This window comes from Chiloscyllium plagiosum, chromosome 14 (assembly GCF_004010195.1).
Source record: "Chiloscyllium plagiosum isolate BGI_BamShark_2017 chromosome 14, ASM401019v2, whole genome shotgun sequence".
Classification (NCBI taxonomy): Eukaryota; Metazoa; Chordata; class Chondrichthyes; order Orectolobiformes; family Hemiscylliidae; genus Chiloscyllium; species Chiloscyllium plagiosum.
In genome coordinates, this window is record NC_057723.1 from 16,745,482 (window position 1) to 16,772,626 (window position 27,145).

At 41.5% G+C, this 27,145-nt stretch overlaps 1 protein-coding gene across 4 annotated transcripts in view; it reads right to left on the reverse strand.

The window, feature by feature from the left end:
- LOC122556527 (vascular endothelial growth factor C-like) overlaps nt 1–20,682 on the reverse strand; it is a 91,457-nt gene extending 70,775 nt beyond the window's left edge. For all 4 annotated transcript variants that reach the window (XM_043703275.1, XM_043703274.1, XM_043703273.1 and 1 more), the window contains exon 1: nt 20,151–20,682. In XM_043703275.1, the coding sequence (XP_043559210.1) occupies nt 20,151–20,330 (180 nt within the window). In that variant the 5' untranslated portion in view covers nt 20,331–20,682. The remainder of the gene's footprint in view (nt 1–20,150) is intronic.
- Nucleotides 20,683–27,145: the final 6,463 nt, after the last annotated feature.

Below are 27,145 nucleotides of genomic sequence, written 5' to 3' on the forward strand. Positions count from 1 at the left end.
ATTAACTGTAAAGTAGTCTCAGACACACCATTTATTCAAATAAACTGAATATAAAAAATTCAATCATTTTATGATTGCTGCTGCCTAAAGCTGCCTTGAATTGAAATGAGACTTGTAGTCATGGTTTTAGCAGGATGTTGCTTCTCTTGACCTTCTAGGGGATAGAGATTACTGGTTTGGGAGGAACTGTCAAAGAGAAACCTGGGTGAATTCCTGTGGTGTATATTAGATAAAGATCCTAAAGATCCAGCTTAAAATCACAAAGTCTGAACAAATTTCTTGGAATATGTAATATATCAGCATTAGAGGAGGAGCATAGGAGCCTCAGCTTTGAACTCCTCCAACAGGTCTGAGATTCTTGCTCCCTGTGTGGATGAGGAAAAGGACTGCGGGGAGGATGAGCCAGCTGATGATGGCACCATGGCGCAGAAGGCCATGCAAGAGTGGTAGTTGTAGGGGATTCTATAATTAGGGGGACAGATAGTATCGTTTACAAGCCGGATCAGGAGTCCTGGATGGTGTTGTTGCCTGCCTGGTGCTAGGGTGCAGGACATCTCTAACCGGCTTGAAAGGAAACTGGAGCAGGAGGAGGAGGATCCAGTTGTTCTGGTCCACGTTAGGGCTAACAACATAGGCAAGAGTAGGATGGAGGACCTGAGCACTAGGAACAAAATTAAGGAACAGGTCCTCAAGGGTCATAATCTCCGGATTACTGTCAGAGAGCCATGTGCAAATTGGCTTAGGGACAAGAAAAGTAAGGAAGAAAACAACAAGGCCAATGGAATGGTGTGGGAAATAGGGGTTCCATTTCATGGGGCATTGGCATCAGTTTTGGAACCTGGGGGATCTGTATCGATGGGACGGTCTCCACCTGAAACAACCTGGAACCAGTGTTATAGCAAAAAGGGTAAATAGGGTGGTCACTAGGACTTTAAACTTGTGAGTTGCGGGAAGGGAAATGGAAGGCAACAGGAAGTATTGTGATAAATGAAGAGATAAGCAGCATGTTAGTATGTGTGCTGGAGGGTTTAAGTTCAAGACAGACTATGAAAGAAGCAAAAATGGAAGGATAACTCAGCAGATATTAGAGATGTTCTGAATCATGATGGTAAGAAAGCTAGCATAAAGGCAATTTACCTGAGTGCTCGTAGCATCCCTAACAAGGTTGATGAGTTAACAGCACAAATCAATGTGAATGAACATAGTTTGATAACCATCACAGAGACATGGTTGCAGAATGGTCATGCCTGGGAATTAAATACCCAGGGATACCAGACTATTTGGAAGGATAGACAGGAATGCAAGGGAGATGGTGTAGCTCTGATATTCAAGGACAACATCAGAGCCATGCTGAGAGATGATATAGGTTCTATGGAGTATGAGGTTGAATCCATTTGGGTGGAAATTAGGAATTCCAAGAAGCAAAAGTCACTGATAGGCATGGTCTATAGGCCACCAAATAATAACATCACATTGCGGTGGGCAACAAACAAGAAAATAACTAATGCCTGCAAAAATGGTAAGGCTATTATCATGAGGAATTTTAATCTACATGTAGGTTGGTTGAACCAGCTTGGTCAGGGGAGCCTTAAGGAGGAGTTCATTGAATGTATCCGTGATAGTTTTCTTGAACAGCATGTAACGGAACCGACAAAGAAGCAAGCTATCCTAGATCTGGTCCTGTGTAATGAGACTGGAATAATTAATGACCTCATAGACAGGGATCCTCTTGGAAGGAGTGATTACTGTATGGTTGAATTTAAAATACAGCTGGATAGTGTGAACATAAAATCCAATATCAGGGTCCGATGCTTGAATAAGGGTTCTATGATAGAATGAGGGAGGACCTGGCTAAAGTAGATTGGAAGCAGAGAGTTTATGGTGTGACAGTTAATGAGCAGTGGAGGACCTTCAAAAAAATTTTTCAAAGTGCTCACAAAAGTATATTAGATTAGATTACATTACAGTGTGGAAACAGGCCCTTCGGCCCAACAAGTCCACACCGACCCGCCGAAGCGAAACCCACCCATACCCCTACATTTACCCCTTACCTAACACTACGGGCAATTTAGCATGGCCAATTCACCTGACCCTGCACATCTTTGGACTGTGGGAGGAAACCGGAGCACCCGGAGGAAACCCACGCAGACACAGGGAGAACGTGCAAACTCCACACAGTCAGTCGCCTGAGGCGGGAATTGAACCCGGGTCTCAGGCGCTGTGAGGCAGCAGTGCTAACCACTGTGCCACCGTGCCGCCCACGGTGAGAAGGAAGGTCTGTCTAAGAGGAGGGATAATCTGCCATGGGTGACGAAGGAAATAAGGCAGGCTATCAAAGTGAAAGAGAAGGCATACAAAATAGCCAAAAACAGCAGGAATCTAGAAGATTGGGAAAACCTTAAAGGTCAACGGAAAGCCACAAGTAGAGCTAAAAAGAAAAGTGAGATACAATATGAGAGAAAACCAGCACAGAATACAAAGACAGATAGCAAAGGTTTCTATAAATATATAAAACGAAGATGAGTAGCTAAAGTAAATGTTGGTCCTTTAGAGGATGAGAAGGGGCAGTTAGTTATGGGGATATGATGAAATGGCTGAGGCAGTGAACAGGTACTTTGCATCGGTCATCACAGCAGAGGATACTAATAACAATCCAGGAAGTGACAAAGGTAGGTGAGGACCTGGAAACAATTATTATTACGGAAGAGTTAGTGTTGGGTAAGCGAATGGAGGTAAGGATAGATAAGTCTCCTGGCCCTGATGGAATGCATCCTAGGGTACTAAAAGAGATGGTGAGAGAAAGAGCAGGTGGACTGGTGGTAATTTTCCAAAATTCACTGGACTCTGGAGCAGTCCCAGCAGATTGGAAAATGGCAAGTGTGATGCCACTGTTTAAAAAGGGAAGTAGACAAAATAAGGGGAATTACAGACCAGTGAGCTTAACCTCAGTAATGGGGAAGACGCTAGAGTCTATTAGCAAGGAACACAGCATCTCAAAAGAAATTGTCCCATTGTACAGACGGAGCATGGGTTAATGATGGGCAGTTCATGCTTCAAAAACCTTTTGGAATTCTATGAAGACATTTCAAGCGAGGTGGACAATGGGGACCCAGTGGATGTGGTGTACCTAGATTTCTAAAAGGCCTTTGACAAGGTGCCGCACATGAGGCTGCTGCATAAGATAAGGATGCATGGTGTTAGGGGTATAATATTGGGATAGAGGATTGGTTGAGTGACAGGAAGCATACAGTGGGTATAAATGGGTGCTATTCTGGTTGGCAATCAGTGACTAGTGGTGTGCCTCAGGGATCGGTGTTAGGACCACAATTACTTACAATTTATTTAGATGATTTGGAGTTAGGGATCACGTGTACGGTGTCAACATTTGCCGATGACACTAAGATCAGTGGCAAAGTGTGCAGAGGACTGTGAAACTTTGCAGAGGAACATAGATACTTTGAGTGAGTGGGCAAAGGTCTGGCAGATGGAATACAATGTTAGTAAATGTGAAGTCATACTTTTTGGTTGGAGTAGATTATTACTTGAATGGTAAAAAGTTGCAGCATGCTGATTTGCAGAGGGACCTCGGTGTCCTTGTGCATGAATCACAGATTGATCTGCAGGTACAACAGGTAATTAGGAAGGCAAATGGAATTTTGCCCTTGATTGCTAAGGGGGTTGAGTTTAAAAGCAGAGAGGTAATGTTACAGCTGTACAAGGTGCTGGTGAGGCCACACCTGGAGTACTGAGTTCAGATTTGGTCTCCTCACTTAAGAAAGTGCCAGAGAAATTCAGCCCAATGAATCAGACCACAAAACGAGGATCGCGGTGAATTTGACAAGTGGTTTATTGAACAAAGTGATATCGCAGAAGAGAAATTGACCAGGCTGAAACAGAACTGACAGAAAAGGCAACTAGCATCAATGCTATCTATACTTTTCATTATTTTTTAAACTTCTGTCATGTTGCCTCTCCACTTCCTAAGCTCCAGTGAAAAAAGTTCCAGCTTTTCTTTATAACTCAAACTTTCCATACCTGGCAACATCCTGGTAAATCTCTTTTAAACTTCTCCAGCTTGATAATACCCTTCCTCAGGTCACCATGCCTCAGATGAGGGGAAAGTTTGGCAAGGTGGAACCTTCATGATAAGCCCAACCAAGATGGCAACTGTGCCACGTTATTGGCCTTATGCTGCATCACAAATCAGTCATCCAACCAACTGAACTAGCCGACATCAATAACAATATGCAGGGACACAGGCTCAAACACAGTGGCTACTAACTGGTGAAAGTCCTTCCATATTTTCTCAAAATAACCTCAAGAGTTACTAAAGGCAATGAAGTGCTTTTGAAGTGGAAATATTAGTCTAAAGGAGCAATGCAACAAGCTATTTGCATACATTCAGCATTTGAAATGTCAAATGAATAGGAAAATCTATTCTTAGTCATTTTGCTTGAAAATATTGCTCGGACATCAGTAGAATTTCTCCTCACTCTGCCTTTACTTTCAAACAGTGTCATATGATCTTTCACAGGCACCTCAGAGGGACTGATGAGGAATTAATTTCATCAGAAAAGGCGGGAACCCCAAGAATGCAGCACTCCCTCAGTACTGCAATCTATTGTCAGCCTAGTTTATGATTTAAGCCTTTGGATAAGGCTTTGACTTTCTTGCATAGGATACAGACTAACCTTGAGCCAACGGTGTCAAAATAATTACTGGGGCTGTATCTGTAATACTTTGTAGATAATGGCTCAATTAAACATCAATTCTGAGAAGGAGCATTATCATTTATGGAGTCATAGTCGATTCCCTCCAGTTTTGGGCTCCCCTACCTTTCGAAAAAGAATTTGGCTATTCACCCTGTCCATGATCCCCAGGAGTTAATAAACCTCTAAAAGGTCACCCCTCAGCCTCTGATGCTCCAGAGAAAAAAGCCCCAGACTATTCAGCCTCTCCCTGTAACTCAAACCTTCCAGTCCCGGCAACTTCTTTGTATATCTTTTCTGCACCCTCTCAAGTTTAACAACACAGCTGTCAGTTGGAAATCAGGCTATATGTCAGGAAGAGAGGAGGTGAAATTTTATGAGAGGAAGACAATTTTAAAAGCATCTTATGACTGAACTTGCTGATATAAATATGATGTAAACTACAGAGTCAATTTATAAGGTCAGGCTTATTTTATATCTGCTATTTAATATATTAATTTATAGGTTATAACGAATTGCAAATGCGCCTAATGTACAAGTTGTTACAATTCTGGATATCACAGTATACGATTTTTTCTTTGTGTTTGCTTTGTTTAAATCTTGTTAAGTGAATCTTCTTGTTTTAAATGTGGAATCTTCATTGTTTTAGTAATAACTGGAATTTTGATTTTTTTTTCTTAAAAAAGATGGTCTTGATTTCAGAGAAGAAAAAAAACTGGAGCACTGTATACTGCACGGGCAGTTAGACAGCAGCAATAATGACATGCATTCATATACCATTTTAAACAAAGTGAAATATCCAAGGTGCTTCAGCAGAGTGTTATTAAGGAAAAATTGTCACCGAGCCACATGTGACCAGAAGCTTAGTCAAACGGCTAAGTGTTAAGAGAAATTTAAATGGAAACTTTAGCGTGAAATTGAGGGACAAGGAAGTTTAGAAAGACAATTCTAGAGCTTTGAATCTAGGCACCAAAGACACAATTCTAGATCCTGACAGGCAAAAGTTTTCTTTGGAAGGAATGGGCTCGATTGAATGAACTGCCTCTTTTTGTTCTCTGCATTCTTCTATTCTTAATTTTAAAAGGTACTTAATAAAGAATGGAGCCTGCAGGTTTCTGGCTATTTGTCACCATCTATCATTTAAAAAAATCAAACAATATATAAAAAAAACTTTAACTCCATGAGAGAAAACACAAGGTATGTCAAGAATACTCAAAAAATCTGAACATAATGAATCATTTACTTTAGGAGGCCAGTTTCCAATTATTAAATGAAAATTGACATAAAATGATCATAAGTAATTAAAATTAACACTCTTTAAAATATCAAAGGAGAAAAGATTCAAAAATGAATCAAATTAGAAAATAAGTTGGTAATTTGAAATGACAGCAAGATAAAAAGTATCAAGGAATATTGGAAATAATAAGAGTTGTGGGGGTGTTTTACTGTAGGTGGACTACTAGAGGAGTAAGAGAAGGAAATGAGAAGTTAAGAATTTTATGATTTTCTTCTCCATAGTTTTCTCTGTAGAAACGACCAGTGTTCTTTCTGGTAATTGAAAGAAACCAGATGCTTCAAATTCATGCAGGAAATGGAAGGCAGTAATGAAATGATCACTCAAAAGTCAGCGTGCTGGAATATCAATAAGGCAAATGAGCCAAGTAAAACGCATCCAAGAATATTTTAGAATACGAGGGGAAAAATATCTTTGGCTAAAAGTCTTCTGCAGCTTGATAAACCCAGAGATAGTACTTCAAGATTGGATAGTAGCTCAAGTTATTCCAATATACTTTAAAGAAAAAGGTCATGACCATGTTCCAAGGAATGATGGGCTGGTTAACTTGACATTAGCATGCTAAAGCAAACAGTTCAAGTTCATTTAAAAGTAAAATATGGTTTCTACATTTAATAGATTGATCAGAATATTCTGAGGAGCAATGGAATCGAGGGGTGTTACATATCTGCCCCTTGAGAAGGCAATCAGTGAGGCAGGTGGGATACAGAATGAAGGTGTAAACGTAAAAGCAACTGATTACATAACAGGAAACAAAGAGTAATGACCACTAATAACGATTATAACATTAGACAGGCAGAACAAGCAAAGTAAGGCATAGACCAGTCGATGCAAATATTTCATCTCACTCCATGGGTTGAATTTTCTCCTCTCTAGAGATGTGAGAAGGGGAAGTAACTGGGCAAGTTGGCCTTGGAGAGATAATTGTCCATTTCTCATTCCATGCTTCCTCGTAGGTGGGAAAGGAGGTCAGTTTCCTGACTGGAATACCAGAGTGACCAGCCTACTGGTAATGGAGTCTCCAATTGCCCAAACTTTCTGCTATCAGAGGCAAGTCTGGGAGACAAAGAGTGATCCCTGAAAGCCACCTACCTGTTTGTAATTCCAATCTCTCCACACTATCTCCCGACAATCCCACCCCACAAGAAAGAAGAAAACAAATTACATAATCCACCTTTGGATCCCCAAAAGAGATGGTCTTGATTGATGGTCTTTAGGATCCAGAAACTGCTGGCCTTTGATTAGTAATAGCTTCCAGCAATCTGGGACGCTAATGTCAAGGCCCGAGAAACTGAGCTGAGCTCTGCCTGGCAGCTGTTACTGAGCTGATTGGTGGACAGTAGGTCAAGGTAGCTCAGTGGTGGGGGATGTCATATTTGTCACCCCCACATGTCGTTGATAAAAAATAAAGTCACAATCTACTATCATGGAGAAATGTTTATTGAAAAACTTTATGCGTGACAATTTAAAGATCTGAATTCTTGCAGACTTTATCCTATCACAGGATGGTGATGATCTGCGGCCCCCTCAATGTATTCAAAAGTAAGACAACCAAATAAACTGTTTTTTGGTAGTCTGAGGGAGGAATGCAAGCTAGAATGCCTAAAAGGCCATCCATCTCTATTTGAAAAGAATCTTTAATGTCCTCCAGGACAGGTGCATAAGGCCTTCAGACATGGGAGCAGAATTGGGCCATTCGGCCCATCGAGTCTGCTCCGCATTCAATTATGGCTGATAGGTTTCTCAACCCTATTCTCTTGCCTTCTCCCAGTAATGCTTGATCCCTTTGGCAATCAAGAACCTATCTCTGACTTAAATACATTAAATGACTGCCCTCCACAGTCCTCTACAGCAATGAGTTCCACACATTCACCAACCTCTGGCTGGAAAGATTCCTCCTCATCTCAGTTCTAAAGGGTTGTCCCTTCACTTCAAGGATGTGCCCTCAGATCCTAGTCTCTCTGATTTGTGGAAACATCTTCTCCATGTCTAAGCTAACGATGGCTCACAGTATTCTGTAAGTTTCAATAAGAACATCCCTCATCCTTCTAAACTCCATCGAGTACAAACCAGAGTCCTCAACCACTCCTCATATGACAAGCCCTTCATTCTTGGATCATTCTTGTGTAATTCCTCTAACCCCTCCAATGCCAGCGCATCCTTCCTTGGATCTGGGGCCCAAAACTTCTCACGATATTCCAGAGCCTTATACAGCCTCAGCAGTATACCTCTGCTCCTGAAATGAATGTGAACATTGCCTGTGCCTTCCTAACTGCTAACTGAACATGCATGTTAACCTTGAGAGAATCCTAAACTAGGATTCTGAGTGCTTTTTATTTAGAAAATAGTCTCTGCCTCGATTCTTCCTACCAAAGTCATAAGCACACACTTTCCCATATTATATTCCAATGCCCGTTTTAGCCTACTTCCTTAGCTTGTCCAAGTCCTTCTGCAACCTCCCCACTTCCTCAACACTACTTGTCCCACCAGCTCTCTTTGCATCATTTGTAAATATAGCAATATAGCCATTACTTCCTTCATCCAGGTCATTAACTTACAAGGTAAATATTATGGTCCCAATATTGACCTCTGCAGAACTCCACCAGTCACTGGTTTCATCATAAAAAAGAACATTTTCACTTATTCTTTGCCTTCTGTCAGTCAGCCAATCCTCTATCCATGCCAGTACTTTCCCCTAACACTATGGAATCATCTTATTGAGCAGTCTCATGTGCCACACCTTGTCAAACATCTTCTGGAAATCTAAATAGTTCACACCCACTGGCTCTCCTTTGTCTAACTTGCTCTTTACCTCCTCAAGAATTCTAACAGTTTGTTAGGGATGGCCTCCCCTTGACTAAGCCTTGCTGACTCAGTCCTATTTCACCATGCACTACCAAATATTCCACAAATCTCATCCTTAATCATGGACCCTCAAAATCATACCAATGACCAAGGTCAGGCTAACTGGCCCATAGTTTCCTATCTTCTGCCTCCTTTGGTTCTTAAATAGGGAAGTTACATTTGCCAATTTCCAGACCTTCTCTGACTCAAGAGACTTAATCCATCTCATCTGAAAGACAACTCCTCTAATAATGTTGGAAAACATAAAACAGGATAATGAGTAGTTAGACAGTAGAAACAACAATAACTTGCATTTACATAGCACATTTAGTTCAGTAATCTATCTGAAGGAACTCCACAGAAGCTAATTGAGCAAAATTTGATACTAAGCAAAATAAGAAGAAGATATTGTAGGATAGATGACCAGATGCTTTCAACAGTATCAATCCGTAGTTTCAAATCCACAAGTATCTGATTCCGGGTCAAGGTGTTACCAAATAAGATTAATAAGAATGCACACTACAACATTTGAAGAGTCAATGACATTCGTAATCTTTTGATCACAAAGTGAATATAAAATTAATACTTCTTCAAAAACGGATTACAAGGCATTCACATAAATGTGAATAGAAACCTCATGAGTAATTTTGAAGAGCTCACTTCACTAAAATGATGAAATACAAATAATCCTTGAAGTTGCTGTATAATATCATCTTAAGAATGGAGTCAAATTCCTCTCACTACCATCTTTCAAAAAAAAATAATCATTGGATTAATGGATCTGATAGTCTAACAAAGAAAGAAATTTGAAGACACAAAACATTTGAAAGACACAACCATTTCCAGACTTAAGCAGTTAAAAATCACACAACACCAGATTATAGTCCAGCAGGTTTATTTGGACTATAACTTGGTGTTGTGCGAATTTTAACTTTGTACACCCCAGTCCAACACCAGCACCCCCAAATCAAATTTAAACAAAAATCACCTAGATTTCCATTTTATGCCATTTTGTGACACAAATCACAGAAGCAACCTTAGAAATTAATACGCAATTTGGGAAATTAATATGCCAAACTATTTAGTGGGGTTATGCTAATCAGGGAAAACATGAGATATCTGTGTTCAAAATTAATCATTATGTCTAAGATATAGCACAGCTGCTTTCATTCTGTCACTAGGCAGGAATTAACATACATATGCATAACAGAATGACAATCCTGTTCAAATTTCTAAGTCTGTCTGGCACTTTTGTTGAAATATGCTAAGGACATGACACTTGTAGAGACAATATGAACTATATATTATTCTTGATTATATAAGACACTACCTAAGCTTCACAATCACTGTAAAAACATCTTATATTCCATCTACTTTTCATTAGTGAAAATCTAGTGCAATATGATTCTGCTGCTTTCCAAAGAGTAAGATATAGCAAAACTAATAGCTGAATAAAAGGTGCAGTTAGTTCCCTGGTTTATTCATGGGCATGCCACAAAATGTATTAACCTGTGAGAACACATGGGTTTATCTATAACAATTGTCACTTTTTTTCAGACAGGACTAAAGAAGCTCCAAGGAGAACTTTATTCTTTAATAAAATTACACTTGACGAAAATGACAGATGCAAAAAAGAATATATTCAAACATCACTAATTTAGATAAGCATTGAGTAGATAATCAAAACCAAAACAAAGTCAAAGGCAAAGGCAGTAAACAGAATATTTGTTTCATACATCTTCACAGCTGTTGAAGATGGATTATAATGAAAATAATTGTTGGTGCACATTCTGATTGGACTTTTGATAATAGTCCTCTTGGCATTCTAAAGTATAAATCAATATATTTTGTACCCACACTAATAGTTTTTCACTGATTTAAACTGATTTAAAAGAGACAAAGATCATTATAATTACATGTCCCTGAAATAAAGTGCACTTTAGTATGACCCCTTCTACTTGTAATCAACAGTTGGACGCAAGATAAATTAAACATTTTTAGTAATGATATTTCCAGGTTTACAAAATATCCATCTGTCTCTGAAATCACCAAGAATCCCTACATGGTGAGCTTCTGACATTTGTGTTATTGCCTGTGCCGAGACCAGAGACCAGAAAAAATGTAATGAATGTTATATCTAATACTTTATTGAACCTCAGAACAGTATAGTCAAGATACACGCGTTTAAAGATATTTCTTGCAATTTACCTCACCACATAAGTTTCCATAACCAAAAGAGAAAATGCTGGAAAATCTCAGCAGGTCTGGCAGCATCTGTAAGGAGAGAAAAGAGCTGACGTTTCAAGTCTAACTGACCCTTTGTCAAAGCTGCAAATTTGCTTTTATACGTAAGTCTCCATTGCTGTTATGCATGTATCTTTCTCTAATTTGCCTTGCAACCTTAAATATTTTGCACTTTTCTGCTTTTTGGTGAAATTAGTAGGCAGCAGTTTTTCCTTTTGTAGTAGCATTCATGGGTAATGAGGTGTTAATTTCTAGTGCATAACTTTGGCACCTGGTTTCACAGTAGAGGTATGGTGGCATACAAGAAAGAAATGTCGATTACACATGCTGTCCCATACACAATATAGGTGTTAGGAAAATGGCTGCAAAGATTTTAAGCAGAATATGGATGAAACCGATAAGTCAGTCACAGCTCAGTAGCATCCCCAAGCCAAAAAGTTAGGGGTTCAAATATCTGAGTAATGTATTTAGGCCACACAATCTTTCAACTGAGTAATTAAATCAAACCATTCAGTTGCATGAACACAAAATATCCATGGCAAAGTTTGAACAAGAACTGAGGAGTTCGCCCAGTGTCTAGCCAAAGTTATTCCTCAACCAACAGCACATTTAAAAACTAAGAACATCTGGTCATCATCATGCTGCTGTTTGTTGAATCTTGTTGCACTCAAATTGGCTGTCACATTTCCTACATCAGTAAGTATTCCTCAAAAATACTTAATTAGCTGTGAAATGCTTTTTGACATCCTGAGGTTGTGAAAAGCTTTACGTGGAGGGGGGGGGGAAAAGAAGTACATGAAACTTTGTATGAAATCAACCAACCCCTCCATTTATACTTAAAAATCCTGAAATTCTTTCCTTACATTATCTACTAGCAGCATGTAAATAGACAAAACAAAACTAATTTTACATACAAATTAACTGACACACAGAGGAAACTGAAGGATATGCACATATTAAAAAGGCACAGTACTGTACATATATGGACAAGAAACATTATACAGTCAATCAAACTCCACAGATAGAATAGTTTAAAGCCTTAATGTTTTGAGCTAAAAATCACACAACACCAGGTTATAGTCCAATAGCTTTATTTGGAAGCACTAGCTTTCAGAGTGCTGCTCCTTCATCAGGTGGTTGTGCAGTATAAGATCGTAAGACACAGAATTTATAGCGAAAAGTTTACATTGTGATGCAACTGAAATTATATATTAAAAAAGACCTGAATTGTTTGTTAAATCTCTCACCTTTTAGAACGGTCATGTTGGTTTCAGTTCTTTCATATGTAAATCCAAGAACCATTCTCAAATGAACTTTATCAATAACTGCCATGTCAGCCCAGAAAATGCATTGAAGGTGCAAGGTGCCCTATGTGAGGCAGTCTGTGCCCCAATGTTCAGACTAATTCTAATCGAAGAAAGGGATTTACAGAATCTCACATGGATTCATGCAGTTTTTGAGCAAAATAAAATGTAATTCTGCAAGTACAAACTCATCCCACAAACTTAGGTATGTGTGTGTGCATGTGGGTTTATGTGTGGAGGACTATGAGTGTCTGTGAGAGAGTGTGTGTATGTGTCTGAGTGTGAGTGTAAAGGGTTATAAGCCTGTGAGAGGGTGCGTGTGTGGGTGTCAGTGTGGCTGTATATGTGTGAGCGAATGAGAGAGAGCTTGTATGTGCGCAAGAGGGTCTTCGTGAATGTAACCGTCTGTAGAAGTGTGTGTGTGTGTGTGTATATAGTGCAGTGGAGTCACCTGTAGTGCGACATGAACCCAAAGTCCCGGTTGAGGCCATCCCAATGGGTACCGAACTTGGCTCCCAACCTTGCTCAGCCACTTTGAGTTGCTGCCTGTCCTGAAGTCTGCCTTGCAGGACGGTCACCCAAAGGTCCAAGGTCAAATGACCCGGACTGCTAAAGTGTTCTCCGACTGGGAGATAACACTCCTGTCTGTTGATTGTTGTGCGGTGTCCATTCATCCATTGCCGTAGCCTCGGCTCAGTCTCGCCAATGTACCATGCCTCAGGGCATCCTTGCCTGCAGCGTATGAGATAGACAACATTGATTGAGGTAAAAACAATGACTGCAGATGCTGGAAACCAGATTCTGGATCAATGGTGCTGGAAGAGCACAGCAGTTCAGGCAGCATCGAGGAGCTTCAGCAAAATCTTCAGGCAGCATCGAGGAGCTTCAGCAAAATCTGAAGCTCCTCGATGCTGCCTGAACTGCTGTGCTCTTCCAGCACCATTGATCCAGAACATTGACTGAGTTGCATGAATACCTGCCACATGCATGGTGGGTGCTGTCCCCCCGTGTGATGGTAGTATCCATGTTGACATTCTGACACGTCTTGCAGCCGTGACAAGGTTGTATGGTGTCATCCTGAAAACCGGGCAGTTTGCTGCAAACAATGATCTGTTCAAGGTTTGGTGGTTATTGAAAGGCAAGAAGTGGAGGCATAGGGAAGGTCTTGGTGAGGTGCTCATCCTCATTGATAATGCGTTGCAGGTCACGAAGAACATGGGGTAGTTTTTCAGCTCCTGGGAAGTACTGGACAACAAAGGGTACCCTGTCGATTGCTGCTCGTGTCTGTCTCCTGAGGAATTCATTACAGTTTCTCACTGTGGCACATCGGAACTGGCGGTCGATGAGTTGAGCATCATACCCCATTCTTATGAGGACATTCCTGAGTACTTCCAAGTGCCCATCACATTCCTCCTCATCTGATCAGATCCGGTATACGCATAGGGCTTGTCCGCAAGGGATGGCTGTTTTAATATGTTTTGGATGGAAGCTGGAGAAGTGTAACATCATGAGATTATCCGTGGGTTTGCGGGAAAGTGTGGTGCTGAGGTGCCCATCCTTGTTAGAGATGCATGTGTCCAAGAATGAGACAGATACTAGAGCGTAGTGCATGGTGGGTTTGATGGTAGGATGAAACTCGCTGATCTCACAGTGTAGTTGTTTCAGTGATTCCTCGCCATGCGTCCAGAGGAACAAAAAGGTGTTAATATACCTGATGTATAGTGTTAGTTGGAGGTCCTGCGTAAAGAAGAAGTCTTGTTCGAACATGAAAATGTTGGCATTTTGTGGTGCAAATTTGGTCCCCATGGCTGTTCAGTGTGTCTGAATGAAGATCTGGTTGTCAAAGGCGAAAACGTTGTGGTCGAGGATGCAGCAAATGAGTTGTAGGATGGTGCTCAGAGATTGGCAGTTGTTGGTGTTGAGTACTGAGGCTGTTGCTGCGATGCCATCATTGTGGGGGATGTTGGTATAGAGTACTAAAACTGTCCAATGTGACAAGGAATGTTCCCGGTTCGACTGGTCCATGGGTGCTGAGTTTCTGCAAGAAATCTGTAGTATCGCGACAGAAGCTGGCGGCTTTCTGTACAATGGGTTTTAAGGTGCCCTCGACATAGCCAGAGAGGTCCTCACACAGGCTCCCACTGCCTGATATGATGGGGCGTCTTGGTGTGTTGGCTTTGTGCATCTTCGGAAGGCAGTAGAAGTCACCTACGCGAGAAGTACATGGGATGAAGACATGTAGGGATATCTGAAGGACTGGATTCCAATGTCCTGATCAATGTGTTTAGTTCACAGGTGTGCTCTTTGGTCGGATTGGCCGGTAGTTGCCTGTAGTGTTCCTGGTTGTTCAGTTGTCGGTACACTTCCTTGCAGTAATCTATTCTATTCTGAACGACGATGGCTACTCCTTTTTCTGTTGGTTTGATTACAACATTATGATTGGTTTTGAGAGCATGGATGGCATTACATTGTGATCAGGTGATGTTCTGCTCTATCTTGTGAGTGCAGCTGATGAATCTGGCATTTATATAGTTCCTGACGGTTTGAGCATGCATGTCAGACCCAGGGCAACAGCCCTCTAGTGGGGTCCAAGTTGACTCCTTCTTTGGTTGTCCCTCTACGCATCCCTGTGATGACTGTTCCAGTTCCTCGGTGGGCTCATTAGAATCACTGTTGGCATCTTGAAAGAATTCCCAGAGTCTCATTGGTCTGATGAATTCCTCTGTGTCTGCTGCAAGAACCATGGGGTCCATTTTGGTGGTGGGGCAGGAATTAAAACCCCTGCTAAGAACTTCAATCTCTTCCGGTTGAAGGGTGTGGTCCGATGAGTTGATGATCGACTTCCCCATGGTGAAAATGTTTTCCACTGTGGTGCCAGGGTGCTTGGCTACTGCTGGTGGTGATGCCCAGTTACTCCAGTTTTTTTTTGTTCTTGTTGTGCATGTACGTGGTGTAGTTTTGTTGCCTTATTTAACAATGTCCCGTAACTGTACTGCTGTATCCTGAGTGCAGGCTGACAGTGTGGAGTCTATCTTAATTTCAAAGCTGTGGCACCTACTGTAGGGTTGGTGCATGAAATGATTGAGGAGTTTGCGAGAGGTGCATTGGGAAAGTCTCTCAGCGTAGTCTGTGTTGTAGGTCAGCTTGAGTGGGTTCATGATTCGTAATCCTTTTTGGATCTTTCCTGCATTTTTGCAGAAACTTGATATCTGTGTTGATATGTGCGATCTTCACAGAATTCCTCTCCACTTTGAGCTGGCAGTTAGTGATGTCAATAGTAGTCATGATGTGGAGGTGCCAGTGTTGGACTGCGGTGGACAAAGTTAAAAGTCACACAACACCAGGTTATAGTCCAACAGGTTTATTCAGATGCACTAGCCTTCAGAGCGCTGCTCCACATCAGGTGGTTGTGTGTATAAGATTGTCAGCTCACACATATACACCCACACTCACACTCAAACACATACACATACTCTCATTCCCCCCCCCAACCCCCCCCCCCACCGCCCGACACACACACACACACACGTTTGTGGGCTGAATTTTGTACTTGCAGAATTACATTTTATTTTGCGCAAAAACTGCTTGAATCCATGTAAGATTCTGTAAATTCCTTTTTTTTTAGAAATAGAATTAGTCTGAACACTGGGGTACAGACAGCCTCATACAGGGCACCTCACTCCTTCAATACACTATCTGGGCTGACATGGCACTTACTGTTAAAGTTCACTGGAGAATGTAACTTTTTAAAAACGTTCTTGCATTTACATATGAAAGAACTGAAACCAACATGGTCATTCTAAAAGATGAGAGACTTAACAAACAATCCAAGTCTTTTTCAATATATAATTTCAGTTGCATCGCAATGTAAACTTTTGCTATGAACTCTGCGTCATACGATCTTATACTCCACAACCACCTGATGAAGGAGCAGCACTCTGAAAGCTAGTGCTTCCAAATAAACTTGTTGGACTATATACTGGTATTACGTGATTTTTAAACTTTGTACACCCCAGTCCAACACCAGCGTCTCCAAATCCTTAATGTTTTGAAGCATGTTTATAAAGAAGAAATAATGCAATAGCCAAATAGCCATGTCCAAACAGGAAATGCAAATATAAAAATGATCAGTAATACGTGAATACCTTCCGAAGTAGAAAGAGACACAAAAATAGAATGAACCTGCATTAATAAAGCCCACTTATGATCTCAGTATACCACAAATTGCTTTGCCAATGGAGTACTGTTGGACAGTTACAATTGTAATGTCAGAAAGCATTAAATTAAAATAAAAGTTTTAAAAGGTTATATGAAGGATAATTACAGAAATAGAGCAAAAGTGAAGAAAACAGTAAGAACCAAAGTCAATTATGGAATGGAGGAAACAGAAAAGTATTTATCACCCAAGATTTTCCTGTATCACCCATTCTCCTTTATAGTATTTAAACAAGTACAGCTATCAAATCCAAAAATCAACATTCTACAAATTATTTAACCCAAAATCCTTCAGTTATAACTTAACAAACCATTCAGAAAAATTGAACTCTCAATTCTGTAAATGGCTACCTCTGTAACTCGGGCATTTGACAGTTCATTTGAATGAAAAGTTGTTAAACTAGGTAAAGTTGGCAACATCCAATTGGATCTGAAAATAAATTGTATCTTAAATTTTTAAATTTCTCTCTTATAAACATTCAAACACTTGCCCCTGTCTTCTGACTGCTGTGCACTATTTCCTGTTCAAAGCATGTTGACAATCTTCGGATGTCACTGAATCCTGCCAACACATATATTCCAGTTCAGTAAAAATCTTACTCTTGCCTCCCAAAGGTAAATTGAAACTTTATTTGAACAGAACTTGAGAGAACTAAATTGCATACCAAGATTCAGACTCCATAATTTGGCCTCATACATTGAGTACACAAAGACACAATTGCAGACTGTGAAAAGGACTTGCAACTGTCCAAAAATGATAGACAGGAAAGTTTGGTCATTAGTCTATGAGCTTGTATCATACTGTCATGGAGAATATTAGTATCCATTAGGAGCCACATAATCTTTTAAGAGAGACAAAAACACAGGAAGAAATTTGTCCAGTTTAGGGCATAACAATTTGAAAATTTGGATTTTGACCCCACAATGAATGGAAAACACAGTAAAGGCATCACTCAGTATCTCATCAACTTCTGTATGCCACTGTTAGGGACACATCCAACTCCCTTTGGAATGCTTAAAATAAATCTTTTTGACAAGTCTAAAACTTATGACAGTGATGAATGATCCTTTGTGAAAATAGAAACCTAGTTTTTGACGCAACTTTTCCCCACGTCTCGATTCCCTCTACTTTTTCCAATTTACTCCATTTGTAAAGATTGCATTTAATCTATTTAATACTTTCAAGACATTTGCTTGATGTCTACAACTTCCAAGCATAAAAATACATAGCTCTCTAAATTTATTCTGGGAATTAGTTTTAAATAAAGTGGCAGTCTCCTCTGTACTTTCACTCGAGCTTCTCTATTGGCCACAGTAGAGGTGGAAAATACTGAAAATATTCCATAAATCTGTCAGCTGCTGTGGAGAGAGCCAGAGCTAACATTTTAGGTTGATGGCCTTTCAACAGATCAACTCTAACACTTGTCACACGAGGGGAACAAAACTACCTGTGATCAAATTAAATTTTGACATTCAGACAGCATTTTGTTAGGTATTATCTTGTCTTAACAAACAGCTTTCGCTGTAACTTCATAGCACTGACCATAAACCTTTAACAGTTCATGGACGCTTAAATCTTTTTCTACCTTTTGCTTTAAATTCAAATCCTGCATTTTGTACACGTTCCTAGCGTTAGCCCAATTCAACCACATAACCCTCCATTTAGTCATATTAAGTTACACATGTTAGACACAGGCTGATTTCCTGATTGCGATCTGGTTGTAATTTATTTTCTCACAGCAGGTCCTGACACCCACACAAATCTTTGTATCATTCATCAGCTTACATACAGTTCCTCCCAAGCCTTTATCCTGATCATTAGTACAGATTGTGAAGAGTTATAGCCTCAGACTAACTCTTGCTTATGCAACCCCTCCAAATCAACCCCATGTGTCACTACAATTAATAACATCCTTCCCAGACGATGCAACCAATTCCCCCTCCAACCTAAAGTTGTACATTAATCCTGCAGGATTTTAATTTTATTTAATACCCTATTGTGTGTACCTTGACAAATTGGCCAAACAACGGATACTGATAACAATCCCACAGAGAACAAAATAGCTGATATGCTCATCTTTAGGTATTTTAAAGAAAATAAAAATATCAAAATACAAATTGTGTAACACTATCAGAAATTCTTATTATTTCTTACTAATAACGCAATCTGTGACTGGGTCATTCTAAACTTCCTCTGAAGCAACTCCGAATGTTTAATGATATTAAAGTGCAATACAAACACAAGTTGTTATTGCTGTAGTTGTAAAGCAGAGGTCCCAAGCATCAAATGCAAAGGGAGAAAAAGAATGTAACATGAGAGTTCTTGGACATTAAAATTCAAGTATATTGAAATAAATGTTTCCATTAAGGATTGTTTTAGATTTCCTATGTTCCATTACTGTACCAGGACTAAAAGAAAGTTAGTAACAAATTTGGAAAGCGAGGACTGCAGATGTTGGAGATTAGAGTCTATAGTGTGGTGCTGTAAAAGCACAGCAGGACAGGCAGCATCTGAGGAGCAGGAGAATCGGCATTTCAGGCAAAAGCCCTTCATCAATCTTAAACTACCTGAACATGATGCAAGTTTGAGAAGGGAGCCAGCTAAAATATGTACACAATCCAATGATACAATACTTATATGAGGAAAACTGTAGGCTGGCCGAATCATCATTCTGACTGTTAAGTCTGCAATCTGTCACGCAGCCTCCACACCATCAGGTAACTGTCAGCTGGAGCCATTTTATCCCTGGCTATTCTTCAACAGGGTAGTCAGAGAATGGTTAGTGATTCCTGCATTTCTGTCCCAGTCGTGGGAATTTTGCTTCAGATTATGCGAATTGGGTATACATTTCCAGAAGAGATATTTCCAGGATTCACAAAGGAAGATTAGATGGAATAGGACAAATAGAATTGGTTTATTAAAGAGTGGCTGAAAGGTTTCTCTCTGTGCTTTGTGACTCTGCACGCAAGACAGGATGGAGAATGCTGCCTCAGTTTTACTGTAGACAGGCAGGAGGCTAGAAGAACAGAGCAAGCCAAGTGGCATCAGGAGGTGCAGAAGTCAATGTTTTGGGTGTAACCCTTCTTCAGGACTGGGTGTGGGTGTGGGGGGAGCTGCAGATAAAGGGGGATGCAAGGGCAGGGTGGTGAAGTAGGGACAGCTGACATCGTGTGGCCAAATTTGAGGGAGGCAGAGAACTTCTTCAAAGTGGGCATCCTTTGAAGAGACTTTGCAGTGAGACAAACTTGGTTAGAGATTGTGACAGTCAGCCCCCACAGCAGACAGACAGGTGGCGACAGAGCTGAGAATAGCCAAACCTACTATAATCACCGTGTATCTGTTAACGAAATCAAAGTTTCAACCGCAGTTCTTAAACCTCTACCCAGTTGCAAAACAAAATCCTCCGGCGCCACGAGCAATATTATCTCAAGTTCTGCATAGACAGCGTCCTGAATAAACACAATTCCAGCAAGATACAAATTACAATTCCAGTCAGCTGGAAAGATGTCACGTCAAAATGTAATGGGCTTCACCTTTACCTCTCCTTCTTCCTCCTCCTGATACTGGTCATAGTAATCCTGGCTGGACTCGTAGGCAGAGTTGGGTCCCAACAGCAGGACCTGCATGAAGCACAGAGACACGAACAGCCCTGTCAGGCTCCAAACTCGGCCAGATTTCTGACAACTCCGGAGAAGCAACTCGCTGCAGCAAACGTGCATTTTCCTTTTTGTTTTGGCTTTGTTTCCCCTCTCTCAAAATAAAAGTTGCATGAACACAAAACTCTTTAGCAAGTCGAAGACCAAACTTCCCAGTTTTCTGGAAATATGGAGAGAAAAGTGTTGAGACAGCAAAACGTCCTTTTTGACTTTTTGTAGTACCAATGCGCTTTCTGCTCCCTCAGCTCCCCAGGATCAAAAAAAAACCCTGCGTCTTTTGAATGTGGAGCTACTTGAGGATGAAAGTGATCGCAGATTCGGAAGTGCAATTAAAAAGGTGGTTGATGCCTAGAGGCGGTCTCTCTACGCTCACTGCCTGTCAACATACTTTCCCCGACATAAAACAATAAGTTAAAGCGTGTTGGTGCAGCGAGATATAAAACCGAAATCTGATCCTGCCCTTCGCCAACTGCACGCCTACATTAACCCTTTCGACCCCTGCCACATCCCGTGTCGACTAATTAAACAGAGGATAGGCCATTCAGCCCTTCATTTGTCTTCTGATGCTGCGCGAAATGCTTTTAAACCTGGTGCTGAGGCGGGGAGGGGACAGAGGAAAATATTGACAGTGTTCCAGACAGTGTGTGGGGGTTAGTAATATCTTTGGCTGAGATCCCTTTGTCACAAACTCCTGGATGGATTTCTCATGGCTGTTGGAGAATTTAGCCCAAATTAATCAGAGATCACAAACACACAGATCGGACTGAGAACTGACAAGGATTTATTTAACAAACATGGAAGAGACTTGACCCCACTGAAACAGTTACTGACAGGCTGTTAAGAAGGAACCACAGCCTCTTCCCTGAACAGAGAATACAGTGGAGATTTATACCCTTACAACAATGAAGGGTGAGTTATGAGAGAATAGTGTGAGTTGTACAACAATGAGAAATAAAGGTCATTCATTGAAAAGGTGCAAGTGTCCGGTGTCTGACAATGGGTTTCTTAGTTGACTCAGGGGTTTCCGATCCTTGGCTGGAGTAGGTGTCAGTGGGTTTCATCCTGGTATCAATGTGTTCGTATTGTTGAGGGGGCAAGCGAAGTACCTTTGGTGTCAAGATTAGAGTGGTGCTGGAAAAGCACAGCAGGTCAGGCAGCTCCCGAGGAGAAGGAAAATTGACTTTTCAGGCCTTCATCATTCTGGATTAAGGGCTTTTGTCCAAAACGTCAATTTTCCTACTCCTGGGAAACTGCCTGACCTGCTGTGCTTTTCCGGCACCACTCTAATCTTGACTTTGATCTCCAGCATCTGCAGTTCTCACTTTCACCAAGTACCTTTGGTGCCTCCTTGTCTGGGTATCCTTTGTAAGGTAAAGACAATGGCTGCAGATGCTGGAAACCAGATTCTGGAGTAGAGTGGTGCTGGAAAAGCACAGCAGTTCAGGCAGCATCTGAGGAACAGGAGAATTGACGTTTCGAGCAAAAGCCCTTCATCAGGAATACAGGCAGAGTGCCTGAAGGATGGAGAGATAAATGAGAGGAGGGTGGAGGGGGGGGTGGGGATGAAGGTGATAGGTCAGGGAGGAGGGAGGGGGAAGGTGACCAGGTAGTCACGGGGGGAACGGTCTTTGCGGAAGGCGGAGAGGGGTGGGGAGGGAAATATATCCCTGGTGGTGGGGTCTGTTTGGAGGCGGAGAGGGGTGGGGAGGGAAATATATCCCTGGTGGTGGGGTCTGTTTGGAGGCGGAGAGGGGTGGGGAGGGAAATATATCCCTGGTGGTGGGGTCTGTTTGGAGGCGGAGAGGGGTGGGGAGGGAAATATATCCCTGGTGGTGGGGTCTGTTTGGAGGCGGAGAGGGGTGGGGAGGGAAATATATCCCTGGTGGTGGGGTCTGTTTGGAGGCGGAGAGGGGTGGGGAGGGAAATATATCCCTGGTGGTGGGGTCTGTTTGGAGGCGGAGAGGGGTGGGGAGGGAAATATATCCCTGGTGGTGGGGTCTGTTTGGAGGCGGAGAGGGGTGGGGAGGGAAATATATCCCTGGTGGTGGGGTCTGTTTGGAGGTGACGGAAATGTCGGCAGATGATTTGGTTTATGCAAAGGTTGGTAGGGTGGAAGGTGAGCACCAGGGGGATTCTGTCCTTGTTATGATTGGAGGGATGGGGCCTGACGGCAGAGGTGCGGGATGTAGATGAGATGCGTTGGAGGGCATCTTTAATACCCTTTGCATAGGCTTGATTCCTAGTGGGAGCAGCTGTGCCCTAAGGACTGTGCTGGGCAATTGTGGAGTGTGAGACTCATTATCAGTTAATCTGAAGAAGTATATTATCTTGGTCTGGGGCTGGATGAGTCATCTCCTGAGGTATCTGTGATATCTGGGGCAGTTGGTTTGGCCAATTTGAGGCATTGTGGGTTGGCTTAGTGGCTTAGTGGCTAAGTGCAGACATTTTGTGTTGTCTGTTTTGTGGCCATGTTATGGGGAGGCCGGGACCCGTATTTTCTCCCATAATGGCATAAAACTGACATTGCCCTAAATCACCCAGCCATCCTAGGCAAAAGCACAATTTACTCTTCCGACCAGGGATTGTTTACATGCCAACCACCTTTTATGCCAGAGGTTGCACCTTGCAAAACTTCAGCCTAACTCTTAGACAACTAATAACCTTAGCCTGGAATACTAACCCATAATTCCTTTTGCCCATGTTATGCCAATCAGGGCCATCTCTATTGTGTTATAAAATGCTGGAACTCTTCCCTTAATAGCACTGTGGATGCACTCACAATGACTGCTGCAATTCAAGAAGCCAATTCACCACTGCCTTCTCAAGGACAGTTTGGTATGAGTAATAAATGTTAGACTTGCTCGAAATTCCTGCATCCTATAGAATCTCTACAGTGTGGAAGTAGGCTATTAAGCCCATTGAGTCCACACCAACCCTCTGAAGAGCATTCCACCCAGATCTACTCCCCTACCCTTTCCTTGTAGCTCTGCATTTCCCCTGGCTAACACATCTAAGCCACGAATCCTGAGACATTACGAGGTAATTTAACATGGCCAACCAATCAAACTTGCTCATCTTTGGACAGTGGCAGGAAACCAGAGGCAATCACATAGGCACAGGGAGAATGTGCAAACCCTACACAGGCAGTTGCCCAAGGGTGAAATTGCACCCAGGTCACTGGCGCTGTGAGACAGCAGTGCTAATAAGTGAACCACCATGAATTTGAATTTGAATTGAATTTATTGTCACCTGTACCAAGGCACAGTGAAAAGCTTTGTCTTGTGAGCAATACAGGCAGAGCACATAGTTAAGTAGCATAGATAGTAAATAATGCATAAACAGTGGCAAAACCAAAACACAGGTACAGGGAATGTTAAGAGTTTGTGAGTTCATTCAGTATTCTAACAATAGTCGGGTAGAAACTGTTATAAAACTGGCTGGTGGGTATGTTCAGGCTTCTGTACGTTCTCCCCATGCCACCCGGTGACAATATAGAACAATTTTTTTAAAAGAAAGAAGCATTTACTGTTAAAATGCACAATAGTCCAGAGGTAAAAAATGATCTATTTGCAGCATTTCACTGAATGCAGCTAAAGAAATTGTGCTGGGAGCCCATTTCTGAACCCATAGGCTACAGACAGGTTGGGAAAGCAGAGCCAGACATGATCTAAAAGTACAGTTACTGTCAATATTTAAATGAGTGTGTTTATCTCTACATTTTGTCACTAAATATGGAGTTGTGGGTTCTTATTTGGGATTGGTTAGCTCAGTTAGCTGGACAGCTGGTTTGAAATGTAATTATATGAGCAACATAGGTTCAATTCCTGTAAGTGGCTGAGGTTGCTGTGAAGTTCCCAACTTCTCAATCTCACCTGAGGTGTGATGACCCTCAGATTAAGCCACCTTTGCTGCTGTCTATCTCTAATGAGCAGACTTCTGAAACCACAGTGACTCTAGCTTTACTGATGTAGATCTAGGTACAGGTTGCTAAAGTTAATGTCTGTTTGAAAACCAAATCAAGTGAGCATTCTTCTGTAAATCAGCACTTTCTTCTTAAGTATATTCAATCGCTACCTTTTATGAATTATAGTCTCTGAATTACTCTTTATCAATCTCTAAGGCAATGCGTTATGCTACTCTTCATGTGGTACACCCAGGAATAGGCTTGTTTCCATTATGGAGAGTTTTCTTCAATATTACCTAAACCTTGAAAAATGGTTCCCACAGCTTCCAAACATCAATTGCACAGATGAAGCAGTTAGTGTGGAAAAAAACAATTTTTTTCTTGAAAAACAATAAATAAGAACAACTGAAAGGCAGGTAAATGTCAAGTTTGTAATTTAACCTGAAAGCTTGCTTTACATGTTTAAGCACACAATGCTTCACTCTTGCTACATGGTTTGAAACCCCCATTAAGTGGCAGTTTTCCCATCACTACCAACCACCCACTATTCTGTATTAATCACAAAGATGTTGCCACTAGATGGCTGACAAGTTACAGTCTATTTCAATGGAATCCAAAGACCTAAACAGAAATAATTGCATAAATAATGCATGCCTGTGGCATAGAGAATCATATAACATGAACTGTTGGAGTCACAAAGCCTTTAGGTCCTTTCCTGCATAGGTTACCAATTTCAATGCTGTTCACCGCTTCAGATGTTATCACAGCTGGGGTATGCTGTTTTCTATTCCTTCCCCGTTCTGTCACACAATCCTCAGCTGAGTGGGTGGGCAGGTGATGTTCTTGTGACCCCCCTTATAACATCACCTTTTGACCCGCTGCTGGGAGAATGATGGCTGCCTCAGCACAATCATACCTTGGATTCAACCTCATTTGCTTTCTTTGGAGAAGCTGTCCACTGCTCACTGCTCTGAACCATCCATTGTAGTTTGGTTTAGATAAGGGATTTGCCGTCAGACACAAATCACATGTACAATGTGTTGAATACACTGATGATCTGTGCCACAAAGCTTTCTCTCAGGAAAAGATATGGTAAGGGTGAATATGTGTACTCCAAATGTGAAACAATGTTCTTCAATAATCTAGGTATTTGGACGAGAAAAACAATAAATAGGTTTATAATTGGTGTTATTTACTCATCTTTGTTAATCTCTCTCTTCCTCCTCACTTGTAGCACTGAATCTAATGCTTTATCAGCCCTTCAGTATTTCATTATTTATTCTTCATATGTAAGTCCAGACAATGATAGTGCATTGATTAAAATGGAATATCCTGCCATATTAGTCATAACTGAAACAAATCCCTAACTGGATTTCACAAACTTTGCGTGATAAGACCTTTAGAAAAGATGAAGCATGGGTAATGAGTGGAAAGCTCTTAATTAGAGAAAATATCATAGCATCAAAAGATTTGAATTAACACTAAGGAGTGGCCAAAATAAAATGCTTTGGGATTGAACTATTTTGACAATATTATTATCTTCAATGTACAAATAGTACGGGAAAGAAAGAACTCAAAGACTGGAAAATAAATAAATCAAAATTAAGATTAATCCAGTTCTGATGAAGAGTTACTGGACTAGAAATGTTACTTCTGCTTTCTCCCCACAGAAGCTGCCAGACCTGCTGAGTTTCACCAACATTTTCTGTTTTTCGCTCAGATCTCTAGCATCTGCAGTTCTTTGTTTCATATTAAAATTAATCTTTCCCAGAATAAATAGAAGATAAAATTGTCATATTGAATCATAGAAATCAAAACTATTAAAGGAGATAAAGGGTTTGGGTAAGGGCAGTGTACAACCAGAACTTTCGTGTATTTTGGGGACAGGCTAGAAAGTATTGGAGGAATGCTCGGTACCTTCCTGCAGCCAATGGTTGGAAAGATGACAGGTGATCTGCCAGTGGGGAGACTATTTGCACCAATAAAGAGGTCAATTGAGGGCTACTTGCTGCCTCCATTATACCCCCATCATGAGGTCCCACCATTGCATGGGAAAATGAAACCAATAGGTGAAAAAAGGCTGCAACTTTGAATATGAAGGGGATTTGAAGTGAGAAGCAGAGGGGGGTCAGGTGCACTGAAGTGAGGGGCATAGGGTGTTTTTATACGTGCACCACCTAGCAAACACCACCTTTGTGCACCCTGACTGGGGCTCTGGATCCTACCTAATAATTGCCTGTTCATGGGAAAATGGTGTAGGCAGGCCTTGGACACCTCAGGTCTGGACTTGGTTATGCCCTTGTTGCCAAGGCTTCCTTACTCTTGCTGGAATAGTTAACTTCTAGCATTTCTGAATTTGATGGAATATCTAAGAGGTCCCCAAAAAGATACAGAGTTGGTGAACAAGCTGCCTTATCCCATGAATGAGCTCCAGGGCAGAGCTGCCATAGCCTGCTGAGCATCTACGGGCAAGGGAGTGTCTGAACATATGGGAGAGAACAGAAACGCAGCAAGTTCTGAAAGCAGAAAAACTTAAAGAGAAAGAAGCCGATGCCCCTGCTGGAGGAGGAGTGGGTTTGGTTCACCAGCACCTTTGCTCTGACCTTCGCAGGAGAGCAGGGAACTTGCTTGATAGTACGGGAGGTGCTTCATCTCATTGAAGAGTTGCAGAAGCTAGGCACCTAAATGACAGAATGAGATAGGATGGGAATGCACCCACCTCAGAGGAATACAACAGATCAAGTTAGTACCTCTGAAATTCCACCATGTCTGTCACTATCACAAGCGAAATGCAAGTGCAAATCAAACACATTAAACACAGAGCCCTGCCAACCAATGAGCGTCTGCCAGAATGTGGATACCTCTGAGAGCAGCCAGGGGAAATCAAGTGAGAAGGAGGAACTGGAGGCTTCCCCAGTTCCAGGCTGCCAGACGAAGTTGAAAAGTGTGGCGCTGGAAAAGCACTGCCATTCAG